The sequence below is a fragment of the Plasmodium relictum genome (assembly GCF_900005765.1).
Source record: "Plasmodium relictum strain SGS1 genome assembly, chromosome: 10".
Classification (NCBI taxonomy): domain Eukaryota; phylum Apicomplexa; class Aconoidasida; order Haemosporida; family Plasmodiidae; genus Plasmodium; species Plasmodium relictum.
The window spans coordinates 1,122,005-1,146,064 of record NC_041688.1 but is presented as its reverse complement, the minus strand read 5'-3'; the positions used below and the strand labels follow the sequence as shown (position 1 = coordinate 1,146,064).

Sequence of the window (24,060 nt, the reverse complement as noted above, 5' to 3'; positions counted from 1 at the left end):
ATAAAACATATACTAAATATTTTTTAATTAATAATAATTATTATACGCTCTTAATTATATATATATAATTATATTCATATCTTTTTATAAGTATTCCATTATATTTTTAAGAATTATTTTAACTATTTTATATTGTGTATAATTTAATTTTAAAAATATTTTTATGAACGATATATATTTATATAAATTATGAGAACGCTAAATGATATAAAAAATAAAATTGCAAAAGAATAAATGGCAAATACATATATAAAAACCCAAAAAATTGGCTTCTAATAAGTTTTTATTTTATTTTATTTTTTTTAATCATCAATAAAATATTATTTTTAGAAATAAATATTCCTATTTTTTTTTTTTTTTTTAATATAGACATTACTAAGAAGTTAATCATTTTTATTAAAATGTATTACTTTTGTTTTTATTATTTTTTCAAGAATTAATTTCATAAGTATTCTATTTTTAATTTTATTTTATATATATTTCCATATGAGAAAAAAAAATATTTTTTTTTAACAATTAAAACATAAATATACTACTGTAATTGTTTTAAAATAAATAAATGTATTTAAGTTATTTTAACAATAATTTTTTTCATTTAAATAATCTTTTTTAATAGAATATATACCTTCTTCATTATTAACACTAAATAGGCATAAATATAAATAGCGTATGTTATTTTCTTTTTAAAATTTTTGTCAATAAATTATATTTTATTATTTTTTTTTTTTTTATAATAAAAATGCCAAATGTATATTTACCTCAAATTTTATGGCATAGTAAAGATAACAAAAGAAGCGATAGAATTTACTCAATAGATATACAACCATACCCAAATTATTACAGTGTAAAAAAATTACGTAAGAAATATGAATCTTTTAAAAAATTTTTAAAAGAAAAAGAAAAATATGATTTGAGTTGTTCTGAAAAAAATGAAGAAAAAAAAAATATTAATATACCTTCTAATAATATAAATTCATTAAAAGTAGATAATGATATAGATTACATTAATAATAATTGTATTAATAATGATAAGGAAAACATCACAAATGCGAATACAATTAGCAATGATTCGTTAGTTACTTTAAAGAATAATAAAAGTGTAAATGAATTAATAAAAGATGATTATAATAAAGAAACTAATTTAGTAAGTGAAAATAATGTTCATAGTATAGCTAATAAAAAAAAAGGGATAAAATTTAATATAGCAACATGTGGTGCGGATGAATTTGTACACTTATGGAGAGTTTATATAAAGGAAGATTTATCAATAAAATGTTTAAGTAGATTTATAGGACATAATGGAGAAATAAACTGTGTTCGTTTTAATAAAAATGGTAGATATTTAGCTAGTGGTGGTGAAGATAAATTTTTATATATATGGGAAAAAAGTAAAAAACCTAGAAACATTCCTTTAGGTTATGACATGAGTTTTTTAGATTATAAAGAATGGTGGACAAGAGTAGGATCATATAGATGTAGTGGAGTCATAAACAGCATCATATGGTCAAATAATGATACTTTATATATAGGAAATGAAGATAATAATATCAACATTATTGATTTTGTTAAAAATACTAATTGCAAAATAAAAGTTTTAGAGGGTCATACAGGAATGATTCAAGGTATATCAATAGATGCCAATAATGAATTTTTAGCTTCTTTAAGTGCTGATCAAACACTTAAAATTTGGAAAAAAAAAATAGATGGCAAGTCTTGGAAACTTGAAAACTCCATCAAAAATATAAAAAGAGATGAACTTGAAAAACGAAATGCAGGTTATATTTCAGATGAAGAATATGAAGACAATGAAAAATATATCGAAAAAAATGAGAATAATATTTATAGAAAAGAGGGGATAAAAGAAATAGAAAAATCACAAAATGAAAACGATGAATTATTAGAACAAGAAACACAAGAAAAAAAAAAGAATTGGAATGATGAAGAACAAGAGAAACAGAAAAAAGAAGAACAGCAAAATGATCAAGAAAAACAAGGAGAAAATGAAGGAACAGGAGTACAAGAACAGGAACAGGAGGAAGAAGAAGAAGAAGAAAAAAAGTTAAAAAGATGTTTGTTTTCAAGTGAAGAAATGTTACCATCTTTTTTCAGACGTATAGACTTTTCTCCAAACGGTGAATTTTTGGTTGCCCCTAGTGGTATTCAGTTTGAACAAGTTGAAAAAGTTGATGAAAAAAATATTAAGCCAGAGGAAAATACAAAACCTAATTATCAAATAAAAGCGTACAGCTGTTTTTATATATATCATAAAAATTTGTTTATTAAATATAATATTCCATTTTTTACAATTTTTTCTCAAACAAGTCATTTTTTAGTAGCAAAATTTAATTATAATACATTTAAATTAAGAACACATCAAAATATTCTTAATAAATGCTACAAGCATTTATTGAATAGTGAAGATGATATAAATCGAGAAATTCATTCTAATAAAAAAAGAAAAATATTTGATGAAACAATGTTTTTTAATGAATTAAAAAATAATGAAAATATAATAAAATTAAATTATGAAAAAACTATGTTATTTAACGATACTGATATACAAGACGATGTAAGTCAAAATGTTAGTAGCACAATAACAGACAGCGATATAGAATATAACTACGAAAAACATTCATATGGGCTTTCTCCAAAAGAATATATCTTATCTAATAACTTAGATGAATTTGTAGAAATTGAAAATAAAGGTTCTAACAATTTTTGTGAAAATTATGATGAAAAAGAAGAGAAAAAGGAAAAAGAGGAAGAAAATGAAGAAGAAGATGAAGAAGAAGAAGAAGAAGAAGAAGAAGATGAAGATGAAGATGAAGATGAGGCTGAAGAAGAAGATGACGATGAAGATGAAGAAAATGAAAAAAAAGAAAATGAAAAGAAAAATGAAGAAAAAGAAGAAGAAAAAAGAAAAAATGAAAAAGGAAATGAAGAGGAAAAACATGATTCAAAAAACATGTGTAATAAAAATGAAATAGAAATAAAAAATAGAGAAAAATTAAATACAGATGAGCATAAACTAAAAAACGAAATTAAAAAAGAAGATACAGTTAAAACCAAAAATTATTTAAATAATAATCATAATGATAATAACTATTATGAAGAAAAAGCAAATAATATAGATATTCCATGCGAAATTAAAGATAAGAAAGAAGAAAGGTTTATATATACATTAGGAACTTTTGACGGTAGTGTGTATTTTTATGATAGTGAAATTCTAGATACACCAATTAGTATAGTAAAAAATATGCATTTATGTCCAATTACGGATATTTCTTGGAATAATTTGGGGAACATATGTGCTTGTTCTAGTTCAGACGGTTATGTTAGCTTTTACTATTTCGATAAAAATGAATTAGGGAATATTAAATCATATAAAAATTATTATTTTGATAAAAAATGTAATGATTTAATATTTGATCAAGATTATTTTGAAAATATTTTCTATGATGAAGTCGAATTTTTAAATAAAAATGGATCAAATGATTATACATCTAGTGAAGATGATTATGATGAAGATGAGTTATCTCTAAATAAAGAAGAAACAAAAGTTAAAAGATTTAATTTAATAGTAGGCAATGCTGCAAATTTTGTCTTAGAACAAAATACAAAAAAATAAAATGTTTATTTTTTATTTTTTTTTTTAATATTACATTCTTATAATTTTAATAAATGTAATAAACTTTTTTACTTTAATTTTAAATATTATTTGTTTTCATATTTTTTTTTTTTTTTTTTTTTTGTATATCATTCTTTATTAATGTTCTTTATGCCGCTTATGTATATATATATGTATGTAAAAAGATATACTATTTAACAAATAATTTAAACAATTTAATATAATCTATTTTTTTTTTAGTTGTTCTATTATATATAGTAATTTTATTAAAAAAATGAATTCCTGGATTAATAAATAAAACATAAAAAAAATGAGATACTTTCTTTTTTTTTTCAATCATGTGAATTTTAACAAAATTGTTTACTACATGAATATTTCCATTATTGTGAATAAATATTTCAATGAAAATATTTTTATCTGTATTATTTTCAAATACAATTTCAAATTTATAAACCTTATTTACCATATAAAAAATATCGTTTGGCTTACTCAAGTATATTCTAACATCATCTGTAATCATATTTTTTTTTAAAAAATATAAATTATTCAGGCCTTTACCACCATTGCTTGTAAAAAATATTATTTCTATATTAGCTATATTGTCATCATTTAGAGAATTTAAAATATTTAATTTACTTTCCTCGTCTTTTACACAAAAAATAATTGAATATTCATCATTTTGTTTGAAGTAATAAATACCATTATGAACTTTTGATGTCTCTTCATTTTTTATTAATTCACATTTTAAATTTTTTATTATAAGATTGTTTATCATTATATTATCTTCTTCTATATTTTTCACTATCACCTCAATATATAAATTGTCCTTTTTATGTAATATACTCGTTTTTATGCTGAAGGGGTTCTTACTAATGAAGTTAAAATCCTTTTTTAATTTTTTCTTATCATTCCCACTGAAATATTCTATAACACAGCGTACTCTAAAAAAAAATTACATAAAAATCCGAAAAATTTAAAGCCTATTAAGAAAAGCAAATATAGTTAGAAATGCAATAAATAAAAAATTGTTTGAAAATATATAATCTATCAAATAAAAAATTATAAAAAAATCGGTAATGAAATAAATATTAAAAATAATACATTAAATATATAAAAAAAAAATTCATTATGGAACAAATGCAAGTTAAAAAAATTAGAATATTAATCATAAAACATAATTTATTCAAATATATATATGTTTTTTTTATTTATATATTTAATTTTTTACGTAAAAATATCTAGAAAATAAACTGGGAATGAAGTAATAAAACCAAAAAATGAATTAGAAGAAACATTTATTTGTTCTGTATTTTTATAAACATTAAATGTATTAAGCTTCATCAATACATCAACATTTATTGATGTTATTATGATATTATTTTTTAAATTATTTGAAATATTAATATGAGATTTGAAATTCTGACCTAAATAAATTTTTTTAGAATTTAAAGGAAGACTTAAACTAAATTCGTTTGATAAGCTTATGTCTTCCTTTCTATTTTTTTCAAAATCGCCATTTCCTATATCATGTATTTTAAATAAATTCCAAATATTATAATTCAAAACAGGTGGGCATAAGCGAAGTAATTCTATTTTTATGCCTTCTTTAACTTCATTCATTTTATTTTTTACAATTTATTATTTTTGTTCATAATGTTTTTATTCTTTTTTTTTAATTTTCATTGTATTTTTTCAATTCATTCATTTATTTTTTTTATTTTTTATTTTTTACTTTTTTTTTTTTTTTTGTTTTTGTTTTTGTTTTTGTTTTTGACATTTTTAATTCTTTTTTATGAAATTGATTTTTCATATATTTTATTATATTTTATATATATTTTCATTTTTTAAATAAAAAATTTTTATAAAGTATTTCAAATAAAAGTCACAATTGCATATTAATAATTTGTTTTTTTATGTATATGTAAAATATGAATATTCTAAAATGTATTTATTAAACCACACACATTTTAATTAAATTATAATAAACTAAAAATTTACCATAATTTTGTCAGTACGTTGCATTATAAAAATACATATTATTTATGTTCCAAAAGCATAAAAATAAATATTTTTTTCTCTTTAATAATTTTTAATAAAGAGCAAAATAAATTTAAATAAATAGTTTTTTTGAAAGTATACTTATTATATTTTTTAATAAATAAAATATATTTTTTCTCTTTTTATTGGGAATATAAAGATGAAAAAAAATATACTTAAAAATGTTTAATTTCAGAAGATTACCTCTTTTTGATGAAGACCAAACAAAAGATACAGGTAACTTAAAAAAATAAATAAATAAATAAAATAAATGAAAAGAAAAGAAAAGAATCAATTTAATACTAACATATATATATATATATGTATAATTTTAATGTAGGGGAAATAAAAAATTTTTTAAATAGTTATGAAGGAATACGTTTCTGCTCTTTTAATAAATTTATGAATGTATTTTTAGACAAATTACTCTTTATTGATCCATTAAATTTAATTGTTACAACCATAAGTACAAACACTTTCATTGTTGATTTTTGTTTTAATGACAAAATAAATAATATCATTATTTTAGGGTAAAACTAATTTCTTTTTTTTTTTTTTCTTTTTGTATATCTTTATTTTTACACCATTTTAATGTTTCTCTTTATTATTTTTTGTTTTTTTTAAATTTATTTAATTTAAAATCATTCACATAATATATATGTCTATATTATCCATCTTCTTCCTATTACACTTCATGTTTTAATAAATATTTTATTTTTTTTTTTAACCTTCATTCCCATCATATTAACAAAATATGTGATATAATAAAGTATTCTATGATTTATATATATACATTTATATATTAATTTATTTATTGGAAATTTTTTTTTTGTGATACATTTCTTTAATCTCCAGATGAAAATATTATAAAACTTCTGTATAATTTGCAGAATATATTTTTTTGTTAATTTTCGTTTAAATATTCTTATGTTTTCAAAATTTATTCATAAACATTTTTATTTTAATATTTTTTACTTCTTTTTTTATTTTTTAAGGAAAAACAAAAACGCCTTAATCTGCAGCATTTATAGCATTAAAGAATATAATTTCATCCTTTTGAAAAAAATATATCTAAGTAAAAACTGTAAAAATATAAAAAAAACTCTAATAAGTAGTTCCCTAGATTATATAATTACTTTAGAAAATAATAAAATTACTTTTTATTTTATAAGTAATGATCATAGTATAAATAAAAGTGAATTAATAGAAGATGAAGAGATTATTGAAAATGTATTTTTATGTAAAGATGATAATTTAGTAATATTAAAAAAGAATTGTGCAAATATATATAAACTTATCAAAAAAAACTTATGTATTGGTTATAAATTCAGTGAAAGTATTAATTTAAATTTTTATAATAATAATGATTTATCATTAAACGAATCAATATTGTCAATATATAATGAAGAAATAAACATCTTATATATATGCTATAATTATTTAAAAGTCTTATGCGCTTTGAACTTAAATAATAGAAAATATGAATGCATTTTACTTGATAATAAAATAACCGACCTATTTTGTGTTAAATTTTATTTAATTTTACTTACAGAGCTAAATCAAAAATTTTATATAAACATATATATTATATATGAAGATATGAAATTAATAGTATTTAATACTTCTTTCAATTACTTGATAACAAACATCATTTTTTTTAATAATTTACTCTTTTTTACCATTGATGACGGCATACACAAATCTGAAATTAAAATTGATAAATATTATTTTTATGAACAATTAAAGAATAATTGTACTTCAAAAGAAGATGATGAAGTCTTTAGACATAACAAAAGTGATAGTTTAAGTGATATATTTATAGAATCAGAAAAAACAAAAAAAGAAAATTTTGACTTATTAAAAATATACAATGAAAATATAAATAAAGGAAGTATAAGAAATAATACTAACGTAAATAGAAAAGGGGTAATAAATGAAGAAAATAACGTAGAAGAAAAAAAGGTATATGCAGATAAATTTTTTAAATTGAATAATAAATTTTTTAAAAATCCCAAAAATAAAATTAAAATAGTATTAAAAGAAAAAAATATCAACGAAATTATAAATATTTTTAAAAAAAAAAAACTATTTCATTGGTTAATAAAATATTCTGAATTAAATAAAAATTATCATGTTACCAATTTTGGTTATGTTTATAAAATTTATGCAGATTTTTTATTTGAAAAAGAACAGTATGAAAAATCTATGTATCAATATATAAAAACTATTGGATTTTTAGAAACCTCTTATGTTATTCATAAATATTTAAACTTAGATTTATATGAATATTTGTCTGTATATTTAGAGAAATTACATGAAACTCATCTTTTTAACGATGAACATACAATGATGTTATTATCTTGCTATAAAAAAGAGTGCAAAAAAAAGAAAATGATATATTTTATAAAGAATAATAAAAACAAAATTAATTTAAATAAAACATATAAATTTTTATTAAATTCTGGCTATTACAATGTAGTTTTAAAATTTTCGAAAAAAAATAAAGATCACTTAACATATATTTCTATTTTAATAGATAAGTTTGAAAATTACGAAAAAAGCTTAAAATATATTTTTAAATTAGATGTAGAAAATATATGTATTTTATTGTTCCGATATGGATATAAATTTATTAAATATTTTCCTGAGTTAACTATTTACTTATTAAAAAAAATTATTAAAAAGTATAATTTAAACTTAACCATTTTTATTCCCTTATTTTTAGATAACATAGATTTCCTTTTTATATTTATCTTAAAATTTCTTGATAAAAAAAAAGATGAAATAATGTTGGATACAAATAATGATGTTGACAAAAGTTCATTATATGATAAAAAAAAAGTTAAAAAGAGCCATTTTATAAATAATATAAGTGATAAGGAAAATTCCATTAATATAATAAATAGAAAGAAATTGGAATTTGATATATTCAATGGTGATTATGATTATATCTTATTTGTTACAGTTATGCAAATACTTTTACAAAAATATAAAAAAAATGAGGAAAATACCATTTTAACCTTTAACATAGATAAATTAATAAAAAATAAAGATAAAAATATAAAATTTTTATCTCTTTTATTACTATCTATATATAATTATAATAAAGGATTATTAAATATATGCAAAAAAATTAACAAATATGATATATCTTTTCTTTTTTCTATTAATAAAGTAATTAACAAAATTAAAATAAAATGCAACCGAAAAGTTCTCTTAACAAAAAATATAAATATTAATGATTATCAACTTGAGGATAAAGATTCATATAAATTAATGAATAAACAATTTCACACACACATATTTAAAACCTGTATGGAGCATTTTAAATTAAATTATTCATTCTATAATTATATTTTCTATTACCTATCCCTATTAAATGACGATAAATTCCTTATTAAATTCATTAAAATAATAAACAAAAAATCTGCTCTTTTATTGTTAAATTTAATATTAATTTTACAAAAATACAACAAAAGTTATATATGTATAAAAAAAATGCTTATTTCATATTTAAATGAAATTAATCAAGATATAAATTCAAAATATATAGAAATATTAAAGGATAAAAAGGAATTGTATAAAATAAAGAAACAAAAATTAAGGAATAAATACAACTTTCATTTAATTGAAAATACATATTGTTCTGTGTGTAAAGAAGTATTATCTACACCAATTATTCATTTTTTATGCAACCATTCATATCATTATTATTGTTTAAATAATGATAAAGTATGTTTGTTATGTTATAATAAAGATAATGAAAAAAGATTATTAAAGGAAAAAGCTAAAAATGCTATTAATAATTTTGATGAATTTTTCAAATATTTACAAGGATCAACTAATAAATATTCTTTTATTTCAAATTATCTTTCTTATGGAGTTATTCCTAATAAATAAAAAAGTATACTTATTAAAAATAATTAAATATTTAAATGTATTTTTTTTAATTGAAATTATATTTAAATAAAAAATGAACTTCTTTTAATAATTTTCCGGGTTAAATGACAGTACCCTTTACATATTTTTAAATTTTCTCTATTATTTTAATTTTTTTATCAGAATTTCTTTTTATAGATTATATATTTTACAGATATATTTATTTATTCATATTCTTTTTTTTATAAAATATTAAAAAATATAATTCTTTTTCATATACCTTTTATTGTAGAATAATGGCCTATATATTTTTTGTTTCTATCTTTATTTCATTTTTTTTACAGGTATAATTTCATATTAATTTTATGCACTTCAACTTTTGCACTTTGATTTGATTATTTTTTTAATATATTAACTATATTTCATAAAGCATATCTCTTTTTGCTTATCCAATTTTTTTTTTCACCATTATTCATATTCATTAACTTTTCAACATTTTTTATTTAGTAAATTAATATTTTGATTTAAGAAGAACTTTATAATTATAAATAGAAAATGATTACCTATAAAATAAAAATTATTGTAAATTTATATAATATCTAAAAAAAAAAAAAAAATCAGTTAATATTTTAATAAAAAAAATAGAATTCTTCATATATCAAATGTAAATATACTTTTAAAATTTTATTTCTTAAAAATTTAAATCATATACTAAAGAATTAGCTCTTTAATAAAGAATTTTATGAAAACCATTAAGGAAAATGATAATTATATAAGAAAGTTAATTTATGTTTGACCACTTTGTTTTTGTTTTATTTTGAGTAGCTTGGTCGTTTTTTTCGTTAAACAAATCAACTGATAAAAAATCATGAGGATTGTATATATTTAGTGGATAATTAGATGAATATACATCAATGTTAAATATTTGCATAATTTTTTCTAAAATACATGGATTCTTATATTCATTTGAATTAGTAATATTTTTATTTATTGTTAAATCTATATTATATAATTTTGATAAATCATCAATTTTTTTATTTAAAATATCAGAATATTCATTTTCTGGTAATAGAAATATTTCATCAAAATTATTTTCATCTATATTAATATTCATAAGGTTATTATTTTCAAAAAACATTTTATTATTAGGAATTTTTTCATTTAAATTTTTTTCTTTTTCACTATCCCTTTCCATAGTATTTTTATTTACTTCATTTTTATCTTTATTCTTTTTTTTTTCTTCATATTCTTCTTTTGGATAATTTTGATTCATTTCCATTTTATAATTATTTTTTATTTCATTATCTTCTCTCAAGATATCTCTATATATTTCTTTTTCTTCTTTATTTTCTCTCATCTTTTCATATTTCAAGATACTTATATTTCTTTTTTCATTTTCCTCTTTAATGTCTTCTTCTGGTGAGACTTTCTTATATTTTTTTAATTCATTTTTTTCATTTAATGATTCGTTACTTTTTAATTTATCTAGGCATAAACTATTAAAATGGTTCTTTTTTTTATTGCTTTGTTCATTATTTATTTTGAAATTTTCTTTTGTTGATTTCAAAGATAAGTTGTTATTTGTTTCTATCAAATCGTCTTTTTTTATTTTTCTTTTTTTATGACAACTAAAAATCCTCACTTCTTCTATATCATTTTCATTAGTACTATTTTCTTTAATTTCTATTTGAAAATTATTTATCTTTTTTTGTTCACAATTCTTCACTTCATCATTATTATTATTTATTTGAGTTTCTTCATTAACCGTGCAACTTTTCTCATTTTTATGTGATAATGCTTCAAAGTCCTCATCACTAGAAATTTCATAATCAACTAAATTCATTATAAGAAAAAAAATAGATTTACAAATTTAAAAAATTGAAAGTAATATATGAAAACAAACTATCATATCTCACCTACATTATACGTATACGTAAGTATATATGCTTATTTCTTTTTTAATAAAAATGTGCAGAATTATAAAATTATTTATTACGAAGATTTTCAGTTAACATTAATTTTTTAACGAATAATTAAATAAGACTTTCTGTTTTCTTAAGAATATATAATTATATTAAACATAGAATTGAAACTTATATTGTAAATTTTTTTTTTCCGGTTTTTTCATAAAACAAAAAAAATAATAATAATAGTAGAATTCATTGAATTATTTTAAAAATTAAAAAACTTTAAATTGCGAGCATCTAAAAAAATTATTTTTAAAAAATATCTTCATATAAATGTACAGCTATACTTAAAATATTAAAAGATATAAAAAAAAAATAGAAAAATAACTCATAGAAATGAAGTGTTTTATTAATTTTTAGTCTTAAACATTTTAATATTCTACTGAAATCAGATTTTTATATAGAATATTTTTTTTTTTTTTTCAACAGAGCATATCAAAATTTTAAAGTTAAAAGAATACGAATTTTAAAAAATCAAAATAAAAATATTATTTCATAAATAAAAAAAAAAAAAGAATATTTTTTATATTATTTTTTAAAATGTATTTATATTTATAAACACATTTAAAAGATGTAAAATTAATTTGAACAAAAATGTATAAATTTTTTCTAAATATTCAATTTTTTTTTTTTTTTTTTCTTCATAATATAAAATTATCTTGAAATAATTTCATAAAAACAATTTTTCTGTTTTTATCATTACATTTGAATCCTAATTTAAAATTTTTTTTTAAAAATATATTATAAAAAAGTATGGTTACTACAAGAAAAAAAAAAAAAAGAGTGATGCTTTTTGTTGATTCTTTTAAATTTATATTTTATATATTTATAAATTATATCTAAAAAATTTATATATTTTTAATCCTTTTTTATTTTTATCATAGAATTTTATAAGCATAAGGATACATTAATTTTTTTAAAAAAATTGACCGAAATAAATACTAAATAACTAAAAAAAAAAAAAACTTTAAAGAATTCTTCAGAAAATATAAGAATTAGAAATAATTAGGTGCATTAAATATATGAACAGTTCTCATTATTTCACATTTTTAAAGAGTTGTAAATTTAATAATGAAACTTAGTACTTACTATATGGAAATAAAAAGGAAGCATTTGAAGTTTATGTCAAAAAATGTGAATTCATCATTTTTAGGTAAATTAAATCTTCAAAAAAATACTAGTAGATAAAACTTTAAATTGTGCACACACATATTTTTTTAATCAGCAAACATTATATAAAAAAGATATTCATTAATTTCTCTAAAGAATATAATGTAAAAACTGATGAAGTTTATGTATCTTTGTTACTTTAATATATATATATATATATACATGTATTGAACTAAAAATATTTCTTAATAATCCTTTTTTTGGTTATGAAAATACCATTTTTTTTTTTTTTTTATAGAATATAATTTAAAAAGATGGTATTTCACAGAAGGATATATATATTCTAAATTATTAGATAATGAAAAAGTTAAAATAAAAAAGGAGTTACTTTCATTTAATACAAATACAAATTTCAAAGAATTTAAAATACCAGAAATAAATAAAAATAAATATGAAAATATAAATGAAAAATTACATTGTACAATAAATAACTTAGAAACTGATGAATTAAAAAAAAGAAAAAAATTAAACGAAAAAAAAAATAATTATTTATTTAATAACCAAATTGTAAATACAAATGGGATAACTTATATTGAAAATATAAATAATATAATTAATATAAACAACATATTTTACAAAATGAAAATAAATAAAAATTTACACACAATAAATAGTCAAAAAAATATGCAATGCGAAACAAGAAATATAAAAGAAAATGAAAATATAGAAAATTTATTAAATCAAATAAAAGATGAAAAAAAAAATATAGAAAGTATAAATATAGATGATAATACAATCAATGTATCAAATAATGGAGAAAAAAAAAACATTAAAACACATATAAAATTAAAAGATGTGAATAATGCAATTAATGATATAAAAAATGAAAAAAATGTACATACAGAAAAAGGAAAATATTCTTTTTATGTTAACAAAATAGCATTACTATTAAATAATTTATTTGAAAAACATTTATTATTAATGAACTGTTTAATAGCAGGTACATTATATTTTATTGCTGATGTAACATGTCAGCTCATGGAAGCTCATAAAAAGAATAAAGAATATGACGTTTTAAGAACATTTAGGATGGCTTTTATTGGTGTATCATTAGAAGGGCCAATAATGACATGGTGGTATGGAAAAATTTTAGCAAATTTTATAAAATCAAAACCAAATATATTTATATATAAATCATTGTTACCTACATTATTTGACAATTTTATTTTTGGTCCCATTCATTTAGCAATATTTTTTTTTTATAATGGTTTATTAAAAAATCAAAAAAAATCAGAAATTCTCGATAAAATTGTTAATACAGGATTAAAGGTATTTTTAATTTCATTAATGACCTGGACACCTTTAACTTTAATTAATTTTGTTTTTGTACCAAGAATATATCAAGCTAGTGTTGTTTTTTTTGCTGACTTTTTTTGGGTTATTTTCTTATCTTGGTGTGCAAATAAGAAATAAACAAAATAAATTATTCATAAACAGGATAGGCATATATTTAAATAATCCATTTTAACGAAATAAGAATTTTATTTTCTTTTTTATTAAGACTAATGAAGAAATATATTAAAATCTCTTAAATAGGTGAATATACTGTAAAATTAAAAAAAAAAAATTATATGCATAAGTTTTCACAAAAGATTATATATTGTTTAGAAAAGCAGGAAAACAAAAATTAATTATTTCTTGTAATATAAAAAATATTTAAAGTAATATTTTTATTTTTATCTAAAGAAAAAAAAAATTTATTAAAAAGGAAAATATAGTACTTTGTTGTTTTTTTAATTAAAACTAATTAAATATACTATTACTTAAAATATACATGATATTTATTATAAATTAAATTAATTTTTTTAAATTATAACCTTTTAATTTCATTTTAATTTATTTTAATTATTTTATTATTAAAAATAGCTTAGAAACTGTTTTATAAAATTATTTTTTTTTTCTTAAAAATAACTCTTTATACATATTTTTTAGTTATGTTTTTTTAACTTTTCTTTTAAAGTATAATATATTATTTTTGTAAATATATGATTTGTTTAATTTGAATAATATAGGGCAAACTGATTTAAGCCTTTAATAAACATAATATTATAAAAAAGAAGAATTCAGAAATATTATGATAGCATTTAAAGATTTAAAAAAAAAAAATAGAATAAAAATATGTTATTTTGTATTAAAAATATATTAGCAATATACAAATGATACAAATGAACAATACTTAAATATTATTTATTTTATTACCATAAATATATATATATATATAAATTATATATGTTTCTATTTTCCGCATTATATTTTCATGTTTATTTATATATAATACTACATTCATTTTTTTCATTTAATTTTGACATTTTTAACACAGTGCTAATTCTTTTTTTTTCCCTTATTTTAGCCTATCCCCTTTTTTTTATGTCACTATATAAAGAACATTTTATATTCCTCTTTTTAAGAATGAGGATCAACTTGTCTAAATTTTTTTTTTTTTTTTTATTTCCACATCTTATTTCAAAATTTTTTCATTTTTTAATTAATTATTCTCTTTTATATTTTTATTAACCATATTATTGGAATATATTTCATTAGAATTCAATGAATTAATCTGATTATTTAATTTAAAATCACAATAATAGTCATTTTTTTTATTTTCCTCTAATTCATAATTACTATCTTTTGTTAACATATTATACTTATCATCTTCTTCTAAAATATCACTTGACGAACTACACCATGTTTCCGCCTCCGAATTTTTTATATGCGATTGAATATTTTTATCTCTGTTAAGCAATGATAGTTGCATATAATCTTCATCTTTATATGATAATGGAAAGTTTTTTTCATCATTTAAGCTTTTTTTTTTCTTATTTTTATAGAAATTTGTATTTTTTTTCAATTCTATACGTTTTTTTATTATAAGAAAATTTTCTACATCTGAATTATCAACTTTTCTTAACATTATTTTTTTTTCATTTTCTATTATGTAGTAGATATCATCAGAATTGGCAAATGATCCACTCCTTTCAAAATAATAATCATCATGATTTACTGAACCTTTATCTTCTTTTATTATTGTCTCTTTATATAATTCATTAGTACATACATTATTATAATTATTCAAACTATTTCTACGTGAATTATTATCTTTCATAAAACCAAAGTATTCATCATATTCTTCAAAAGAGTATTTATTAGCTCTAGTTCTAACTATTTTTTTACATCCATTACCCATAATACTAAGAAAATAAAAAATTTAAGTATTTTTAAATATAACTTTAATTATAAAAAAAAAAATATATCCTATTTTGTTAGATAACTGAAATAATAAAAACAAAAGAACATTAATTCAAATATTAAATTTAATCATAAAAGTAAACATCAAATAATTCATATATATATGCATTAAAATATTTTAAATAAAAATAAAATATCTTGAAATATAGTGAAAAACAAATGATTACAACAAAAGAAAAAAAATGTATCAACAGAATAATAAGTTAAATAAGACTACATTAAAATAAAATAATAATATAAAAACTATATATAAATATCTTAAATATAAGCTGATTAGGATAAGGAATTTAATATTAATAAACAATACATCCCTGTTTTTAAAATTTAAATGATGGATTTATATTATCCGTATAAAATATATCGCAGAATAATTTTAAAAAATGCGGCTTTGCTTCCTTATTAACTATTCATAAAACAAATAAGGAAATTATAATTTTAAATAAAAGAAAAATAAACAAAATTTCATAAAGATTTAGAAGTTCAAATCAACTTTTTTTTTTTTTTTTTTTGAAGATAAAGTGTTGTCGTTTATCTTATTTTAGTTTAAAATATTGTAACCATAAAAAAATTATTGTATATAGACAACTTCGTAAAAAAAAAATATATACATTAATAAATTTATTCTTCATCATACTTTAAGAGATTTGTATTTGTAAAAAAAAATTATTTATTAAATACGAAAATACATGAACAATTAAAAATAAAAAGGTAAAAAATAATCACAAAAAGTTAAAAAAAAACTCCAAATTACTTTTAAAAAAAAAATTTTGTTCTATTTTGGCATGTTAATGCAAAAAAATAAGATAGCTCAAAAAATTAATTTAATATAGTTTGAAATAATTTACAAAAGTTTAAATGTATTGAAGATAATTACATAATTATAAAAATAAAAATATGAAAAGCATAATATAGAAAACATTTTTAATAATAGGAATAGTTAATAGTTCAATAATAAAAAAAAATTATGTTATCAAATAAATAATTAAAAAAAACCCAAATGTACTGCATTGATTTTTTTTCTTTTAAATAGTGTTTATTAAATGTTTAAGTAGTAAATTATACTATTTACACAACTAAATTAGTATATAAATGCAAAGCAAAATTTTGAATGAAGAGTAGATTCTTAAATTTTCTTTAAAACATGAGTAATTTTTTGTAAATTCTTGAAATACTATAACCCTATACTTATTTTTATACATTTTCAAAATGCTCAAAACATTTCTTTTTTTATTACTGTCATATTTAAATTAGTAAGATTATTTTTTATTATTAATTATAATAGCGAAAGAATTTTTTTTTTATATTATGTGTACAACCGTGTTACTTTTTTCTATATTTAACACTGAGATTAATATATATGAAAAACGAAAAATTATGTTTATTTTTTAGTATGTACTTTCTATTTATAGTAATTAATATTTATAATTTTTTTTTTTTTTATTTTCACCATTTAGTTATAAATTATTTTATACAAAAAAAAAAAAAAGAAAAAAAAAAAAAATTAAGAAAATAATGAATTTTAATAAATATTAAAAATAAATATTATAAACGTTTATTTATATAATTTGTTGCATTTTTAATTGTTTCAAATTGTACCGTTTTCTGATTCAATAAAATACAGTTAGATCTACGTAAGTCTAATTTTATACAAAATAAATAAAAATATAAGAAAAAATAAAATAAAATAAAATAAGAATGAAACTAAAAATGAATAAATAACATATATAAGTATTTTTTTATGTTTTTTATAAATTTATCTTGTAATAATCACAAATAGAATAAAATTTAGTTACATATTATTAATCATGCATGTGCATAATTTTTTGTGAAAATTTTTAAGTATATATAATAATTTTATATATGAAAAATTATATTATCCATTTCTTTAAAATTGAAAAAATTCTTCTATATTCTTGTAAATTAATGTAAAAAAGATACATTTTTTTTTTTTTTTAACATATTAGCCAAATATTCTAAGTAGACTGAAATATTTTTTTAAAATATATGTATAAATATATTATTTATCCTAGCACTCAATAAAATTAAAAATTAAAAGTTAAAATTTAAAAAATTCTAAAAATTTCTTTTTTTAAATAATATTTTTTTAAAAAATGAAATGTTATAAAAACATTTCAAATATTCGAAACTAATATTAATACTTCCCATTTTTCATTATTACTAGGAAATAACTACAAATATCAGTAAAAAAAAAAAAAAACGAATACCCTCAACGTATAATATTCAAAAAATTTCATTTTTTCTAGTAATAAAGAATAAAAAATACTAAGATATGAAATAATTGTTATTTTTAGAATTTGGTAGTGTACATATATAATTAAAATATAGAAAACTTCATAATGGCTATAAAATAATAAAATAAAAATGAAATATCAAAAATATTATAATTGTAAATATAATAATAAAGTGAAAACGAAAGAAAATAAAAATTAACAAAAACTGCAATAATCATATACTATTATAATACAGTAATAAATTAGTAAAATAATAAAATCTTATCTTAATAAAATACATTTCGTTAAAATAACATACTACTCAATGAAAAAAAATATGCTTTTTGTTGAAAAAAATAAAATTAAAATCAATGAAATATTAAATTAAAAAAAATGATAATCTATCAATCAACTGTGCATGTAAATTAATCAAAAAATATATATTTTTGGAATTAATAAAATATAAAGAAATATAATAAATATTACTAAAAAAAAATAAATTTAAATAATAAAATAATTAAAATGAAAAACTTGTTAAACATATTATTACATGTATATTAGGAAAAAAAAATAAAATAATGAAGAAATTGCACAAAAATTCATAAAAGTTATAATATGTATAAATTAAAAATCAATACTATAAGGAAAATTAAAATATTAATCGAATTAAAAAATGCATTAGAACAATATATACCATCTCCTTCATAATCAACATTACACTCACAAACAATTTTTTTTTCTTCAAAAACACATTTTGCATTGCTATCACAACCTCCATTATTTTTCATACAATCTATTTCATCATCTTTTACACACTTAATAGTATTATCTTCTATTAATTCTTTAAAACCGGGAAAACATCTACACACCTCTTCAAGACCGATTATATAACAATTAGAATTAGATGGACACATTTTATTCTCACATATTTTATTATTTCTAAAAAAAGTATCAGATATGTAATTGAGAGATTTATTATTATGATATTCTAGTACAGGTAGGAACAGTTTTTTTTCTTTATTTATTTCTATTTTAAAATATTTAATAGAAGTTTTTGTAATTATATTAGTTATATTTTCTTTAATTTTATAATTTATATTTTTATTATGAACAAAAGAATTAATAATTCCATCTATAGATGATAATTCTATTTTAGAATTTATATCATTAACTAAATTTACAATATCATTGTAATTGTCGGATGCTTTATTCAATACAAAAAAATTGATGAATTTTAAATCAAGCAAATAATTATGCAAATCAAAATTGTCTTTTTCTATATAATCCTTATTTATTTGATTGAATAAAGTTTCTAATTTGTTTATGGCATATTCTTTATTTTTCATATTTCCATTACCTAAGTCTATTTTAATCTTATCAGCCATCTTACAAAATAAAAAATCATGTTTGTCAAAACAGTTTTTAAACTCCTTATCTATATCTTTAAAATAATTCACATCCATTCTCGATGCTCTGATACTCACTTGTCTAACTGTTTCCATTATTTTGATATCGTATGCACTTAAAACTTTTTTTCCGTCACCATCTTCATCATATGATTCTGTATCATATTTATTGTAAACATTATTTTCATCTTCTGAATTTCCTTGAAGTTCCATATATTTTCTGTTAATTTCCTGAAAATTAGCAAACTTTTCTAACATTTCTTCATTTTCTTCACTAGTATCATCCCCATTTCCATCATGTTCATTGCTATTTTTTTCATTACTATATTCATTATTTCCTTCAACAGTGCTTTCATCTATAGAATCACTTTCATTGTTATCATTTTTGTTATCGTAACTTTCATTATTTTTATTTTCTATAGGGTTATGCTCAAAATTATTGTCTTCATAATTTTCATCATTTTTATCATAATTATCGCTATTTTCTTCTTTACTCTCTTTACTAGAATCAAGAAAATTCTTTAAGCGTAATAAATAGTTTTTGTAATTACTAATACTTTTTCTTATATGTTCTTCAGTATTTAAATTTTCATCATTATCTTTGTCATTTATTGAAGAATTATTCCATTTCGAAAAATTTTTTCTGATATTATTATATGACTTACTTATAATGTTCTTATTATTGTTATTATTGCATTTCACAACATTTTTATAGAATATTATACAAATTAAAAAAAAAATTAAATGTAATTTTATCTCCATTTTAATTATATAAAAGAGAGAAGAATAATAATATATAAATATGATATTTATAAATATTGTGTTACTATTTTTTAACTTTTTTTTATTACTATTTTTTTTTTTTTTTTTTTGCACAGATATAAAAAATTGAAAAGCACGTATAACTCAATATGCCATTAAGTTCTTATTATATATTTTAAAAATAGAGATATTAAAAAAAAAATAGTGAATAAACACTTTTTAGAAAAGTGTAGATTTTCTAAAAAATTTAGAGTAGAAATAAATTTTAAGATCTAAAAGTGATACTTATAGCAACTTAATTATTTATTATAATTATATAAAATTACCAATTTCATTTTTTTAAATAAAAGCATATAATTTATTCTCAAAAAAAGAAAGAGAAAAATTTAGTTAAAAATGTCTTATACACTTTTTTTAATAAAAAATTTTTTTTTTTAAATTATTTTACATGCTAAATACTATTAATAGGGGCGCATGCAATAATACAAAAAAAAAAGATACAAGGATAATATAATTCATGAGTATATCTCATATATTTGCTTAAATTATATTTTATTTAAATGTATCCTTATGCAAAAATTCTTAATTCAAAAATAAATATAAATAGAAATATAAAGAAAAATAGAATATTTTTTTTTTTTCCCTATTTGTAAAAATGGATCCTATGGATAATATTTCTATTTCATATATTTTTTTAAAAAATCATTTTATAATAAAAAATAATAATTGAAAAGAAACAAAAGGATTTACTATATATATATATTTTTGTATATGATAATTTATTCGTAGATATCTCAATTTTTAGAGAAGTGCATAAGCTGACGTACTAAAATATTCACATAATTTTTTTTTTTTTTTTTTTACAAACAAAACCACGTCAGTATACTTTAACTTTAAAAAAGAAATACGAATATATTTTTTATATTTACTGATATATAAAAAGTATATCTTAACTATTTACATATACAGTAATTAAAATAAACTCAATTATAGATTTTTTTTTTTTTTCATTTACAATAGTTTAACTGTTCAAAACTTTATTTTTCTATTTCAAATTTATATTTCAATATTTAATATAAATAATAAATAAATACTAATCATTTTCCTTTATTCCTTTTCTTTTTTCCCCTATAGGAGCAAGTATTATGATTATCATATTTTATATAAGAAAATAGAATATTTTTTTTTTTTTATATAAACCGTATTTAAAAAAAAAAATATATCTTTACACTTTATTATAACTCGTAAAAATTACTTGTATATTATCCCTCTGTGTTTTTACATAAATTTAATTAAAATTTCAATTAGATGTATTCATTTGCTTTTAAGTGCTATGATTAGTTAAATAAAACATATATATATTTTTAGACAGATATAATTTTTTATATATTTTTCTTAATTATTAATAAGAGATAAATTTTCTACATATTTTTATTGAATATTTTCTTTTTTTTTTATAAAAATAAAAAAAATATATTTTTTATTCATTAGTTTTGAAATCATTTTTTTACTAAAAATATTATGATAAAAAAAAAAAAAATGTATAATGGTGCAACTTAAGTAACTAAAGACAGAATTAAAATTAAAATTTAATGCTTATAAAATCCGTTTTATAGAAAACGTAAATAAAAAAAGAAAATAGGAATTTATTATATTTTTTATTTGTGCAATTATCCAAATAAAATAAAAATAAAAATATTTTTATATAAATAAAATAATTAAATATAGGAAAAATAAAATACAATACATAAAATGGCAAATACAAAAAGGAACTTTAATATAAATATGAAAAGCATTTAAAAAATTTTCTTAACTTTATAAACATTATCTAATAAATTAAAATTATGTATATATATATATATATAATGTATTTTAAAATTGTATTAAGATAAATATTATTAATAATCAAACATCTTGCTATTTTTTTCTTTAATATTGTTCTTTAATTATTCACATTTTTTATTTATACTAATTTTTCTTTTAATATACAATGAAATATATTTTTATCTTATTATTTCAGTTTTTTATTCTTCATTTAAAAACAAAATTGTGTAATAACTATTATGAAATTTTCATTAGTGATATACTAATAAATAATGTTAATTTTCTATTCGATAAAGAAAATTATTTCTATGAATTAAAGTTAAATGAATATACATCTGAGATAATCATTAGCCCTTTATTAAATATATGGAAGTACCATATATATATAAAAAATTCATTAGAAAATGACATATTTTTTAATGAAAATACTTTGGAATATTTACATAATAGTGAAAATATTAAAAGAGAAGAACTTTATCTAAAAAAATATTTTATTTATATAGATAAAAAGAAAGTAAGCTTTTATGATTTACCTCAAAGTGTTCCATTAAAAGAAAATGAAGAAAAAACAATAACAATTTTTTATGAGAAATCTAAGAAATATAAATTTAAAATAAAAAACAATAAAAAAACTTCTTATTTCTATTTAAATAATATTAATTTAATTGATTTTTCTTCAAATACACATTTGCTATTAAACGAAGAATTCAGATATAATATCTATTTTTACAATTCATACGTTGAAGAAAATGTTAAAAAGATCAAAGTTAAAGGGAAATGTCATAATAGCCAGATGTACGCAAATGGTAATTTAGTTTTTGATAATTTCATTTTTTATCTAAATGAAAACACGCACAACAACGTCTTAATCATTGAATGTAGAAAAAATGAGTATTTTAACAATTTCACATACAAAAAAAAAAATAATATTTTTCAAAATTTTTTTAAAAAGAAACATAATTCAAAAATTATATATAATCAATATAGTTATGATATAATGGATAAAAAAAAGAAAATATTAAAAAATTTTTTAGATAAAATGAAAGATAATTATCAAAAAATATTTGAAAAAAAAAAGATGCATAAAAATGAAGAAATAAATAAAATAAATGCAAAGGATATACTACAAAATAAAACATTACATCATAATAAGGTAAATAGTAATGTTGAAAAAAATAATCCTAAAATTAAAAAAGTACTAAGGAAATTTTATTTTTTTAATATTTTTTATGATATACCTATAAGAATTCCTAATTATTTGTATAATCTCATAGATGGTAATGTATGTTTTTTAAAATATAATAAGAACGCAGAGACTGTAAACGAATACATTTGCGATACTATTCACAAAAAGGCAACTTTTTATTCTGAATTAAATAATAAATTATTTGCTTTTGTAAAAGTATCTGATAAAAATAAAATATACAGATTTATTGATAAAGTATTAAATAACACTATCAATTTTTCATCAAATATATATTTATTTTTAGAAACTTACTATGACAAAAAAATTCTAAAAATTAAATTAAAAAGAGATAATACATTATTTTTATATCCCATTATTTTCTTCCTTATATTTTTATTTATAATTAATATTTTAATTTTATTTTATAAATTTTGTATAAATAAGAGAATTCAATAAAAAATAACAACATCCCTCTTTTTTTCTTTTTCTTTTTTCCCTTAACACTATGTAATATACACTTTATTTATTTTATTTATTTTGTCTTGAATACTTTTATATATACAAGCATTAATTTATTAATGAAATACTTATAATTTTAATTATATTTTTAATAAAATAATTTAGAAAAATATTTCTAATTTTTAATTTTCTTTATAAATTTCTTATATCCACCTTTTTTTTTTTTGTTGTATGAAATCAAAAAAAAAAATTGTATTTGAACATT

The 24,060-nt window shown here is 17.7% G+C and overlaps 8 protein-coding genes across 8 annotated transcripts; 4 read left to right on the top strand and 4 right to left on the bottom strand.

Annotated features, from left to right (window-relative positions):
* Positions 1 to 739: 739 nt before the first annotated feature.
* On the top strand, positions 740 to 3,628 carry CAF1 (chromosome assembly factor 1, putative; the record flags this gene model as incomplete). Its single annotated transcript, XM_028677246.1, has 1 exon — positions 740 to 3,628. One exon carries the CDS (start codon positions 740 to 742, stop codon positions 3,626 to 3,628), a length of 2,889 nt encoding a protein of 962 aa, XP_028533654.1.
* A 190-nt stretch (positions 3,629 to 3,818) lies between these two features.
* On the bottom strand, positions 3,819 to 5,248 carry PRELSG_1030600 (conserved protein, unknown function; the record flags this gene model as incomplete). The annotated part of the gene is made up of 2 exons (XM_028677244.1): positions 3,819 to 4,569; positions 4,857 to 5,248. The coding sequence occupies 2 exons, from the start codon at positions 5,246 to 5,248 to the stop codon at positions 3,819 to 3,821; spliced, it is 1,143 nt and encodes a 380-aa protein (XP_028533653.1).
* Positions 5,249 to 5,847: 599 nt separating this feature from the next.
* On the top strand, positions 5,848 to 9,565 carry VPS11 (vacuolar protein sorting-associated protein 11, putative; the record flags this gene model as incomplete). The annotated part of the gene is made up of 3 exons (XM_028677243.1): positions 5,848 to 5,902; positions 6,006 to 6,195; positions 6,661 to 9,565. 3 exons carry the CDS (start codon positions 5,848 to 5,850, stop codon positions 9,563 to 9,565), a joined length of 3,150 nt encoding a protein of 1,049 aa, XP_028533652.1.
* Positions 9,566 to 10,325: 760 nt separating this feature from the next.
* On the bottom strand, positions 10,326 to 11,387 carry PRELSG_1030400 (HCNGP-like protein, putative; the record flags this gene model as incomplete). Its single annotated transcript, XM_028677242.1, has 1 exon — positions 10,326 to 11,387. One exon carries the CDS (start codon positions 11,385 to 11,387, stop codon positions 10,326 to 10,328), a length of 1,062 nt encoding a protein of 353 aa, XP_028533651.1.
* Positions 11,388 to 12,582: 1,195 nt separating this feature from the next.
* Positions 12,583 to 14,094, top strand: PRELSG_1030300 (conserved Plasmodium membrane protein, unknown function; the record flags this gene model as incomplete). The annotated part of the gene is made up of 2 exons (XM_028677241.1): positions 12,583 to 12,664; positions 12,920 to 14,094. 2 exons carry the CDS (start codon positions 12,583 to 12,585, stop codon positions 14,092 to 14,094), a joined length of 1,257 nt encoding a protein of 418 aa, XP_028533650.1.
* Positions 14,095 to 15,166: 1,072 nt separating this feature from the next.
* PRELSG_1030200 (conserved Plasmodium protein, unknown function) lies at positions 15,167 to 15,865 on the bottom strand (the record flags this gene model as incomplete). The annotated part of the gene is made up of 1 exon (XM_028677240.1): positions 15,167 to 15,865. The coding sequence occupies one exon, from the start codon at positions 15,863 to 15,865 to the stop codon at positions 15,167 to 15,169; it is 699 nt and encodes a 232-aa protein (XP_028533649.1).
* A 2,901-nt stretch (positions 15,866 to 18,766) lies between these two features.
* On the bottom strand, positions 18,767 to 20,326 carry MSP8 (merozoite surface protein 8, putative; the record flags this gene model as incomplete). Its single annotated transcript, XM_028677239.1, has 1 exon — positions 18,767 to 20,326. The coding sequence occupies one exon, from the start codon at positions 20,324 to 20,326 to the stop codon at positions 18,767 to 18,769; it is 1,560 nt and encodes a 519-aa protein (XP_028533648.1).
* Positions 20,327 to 22,316: 1,990 nt separating this feature from the next.
* PRELSG_1030000 (conserved Plasmodium protein, unknown function) lies at positions 22,317 to 23,792 on the top strand (the record flags this gene model as incomplete). Its single annotated transcript, XM_028677238.1, has 1 exon — positions 22,317 to 23,792. One exon carries the CDS (start codon positions 22,317 to 22,319, stop codon positions 23,790 to 23,792), a length of 1,476 nt encoding a protein of 491 aa, XP_028533647.1.
* Positions 23,793 to 24,060: the final 268 nt, after the last annotated feature.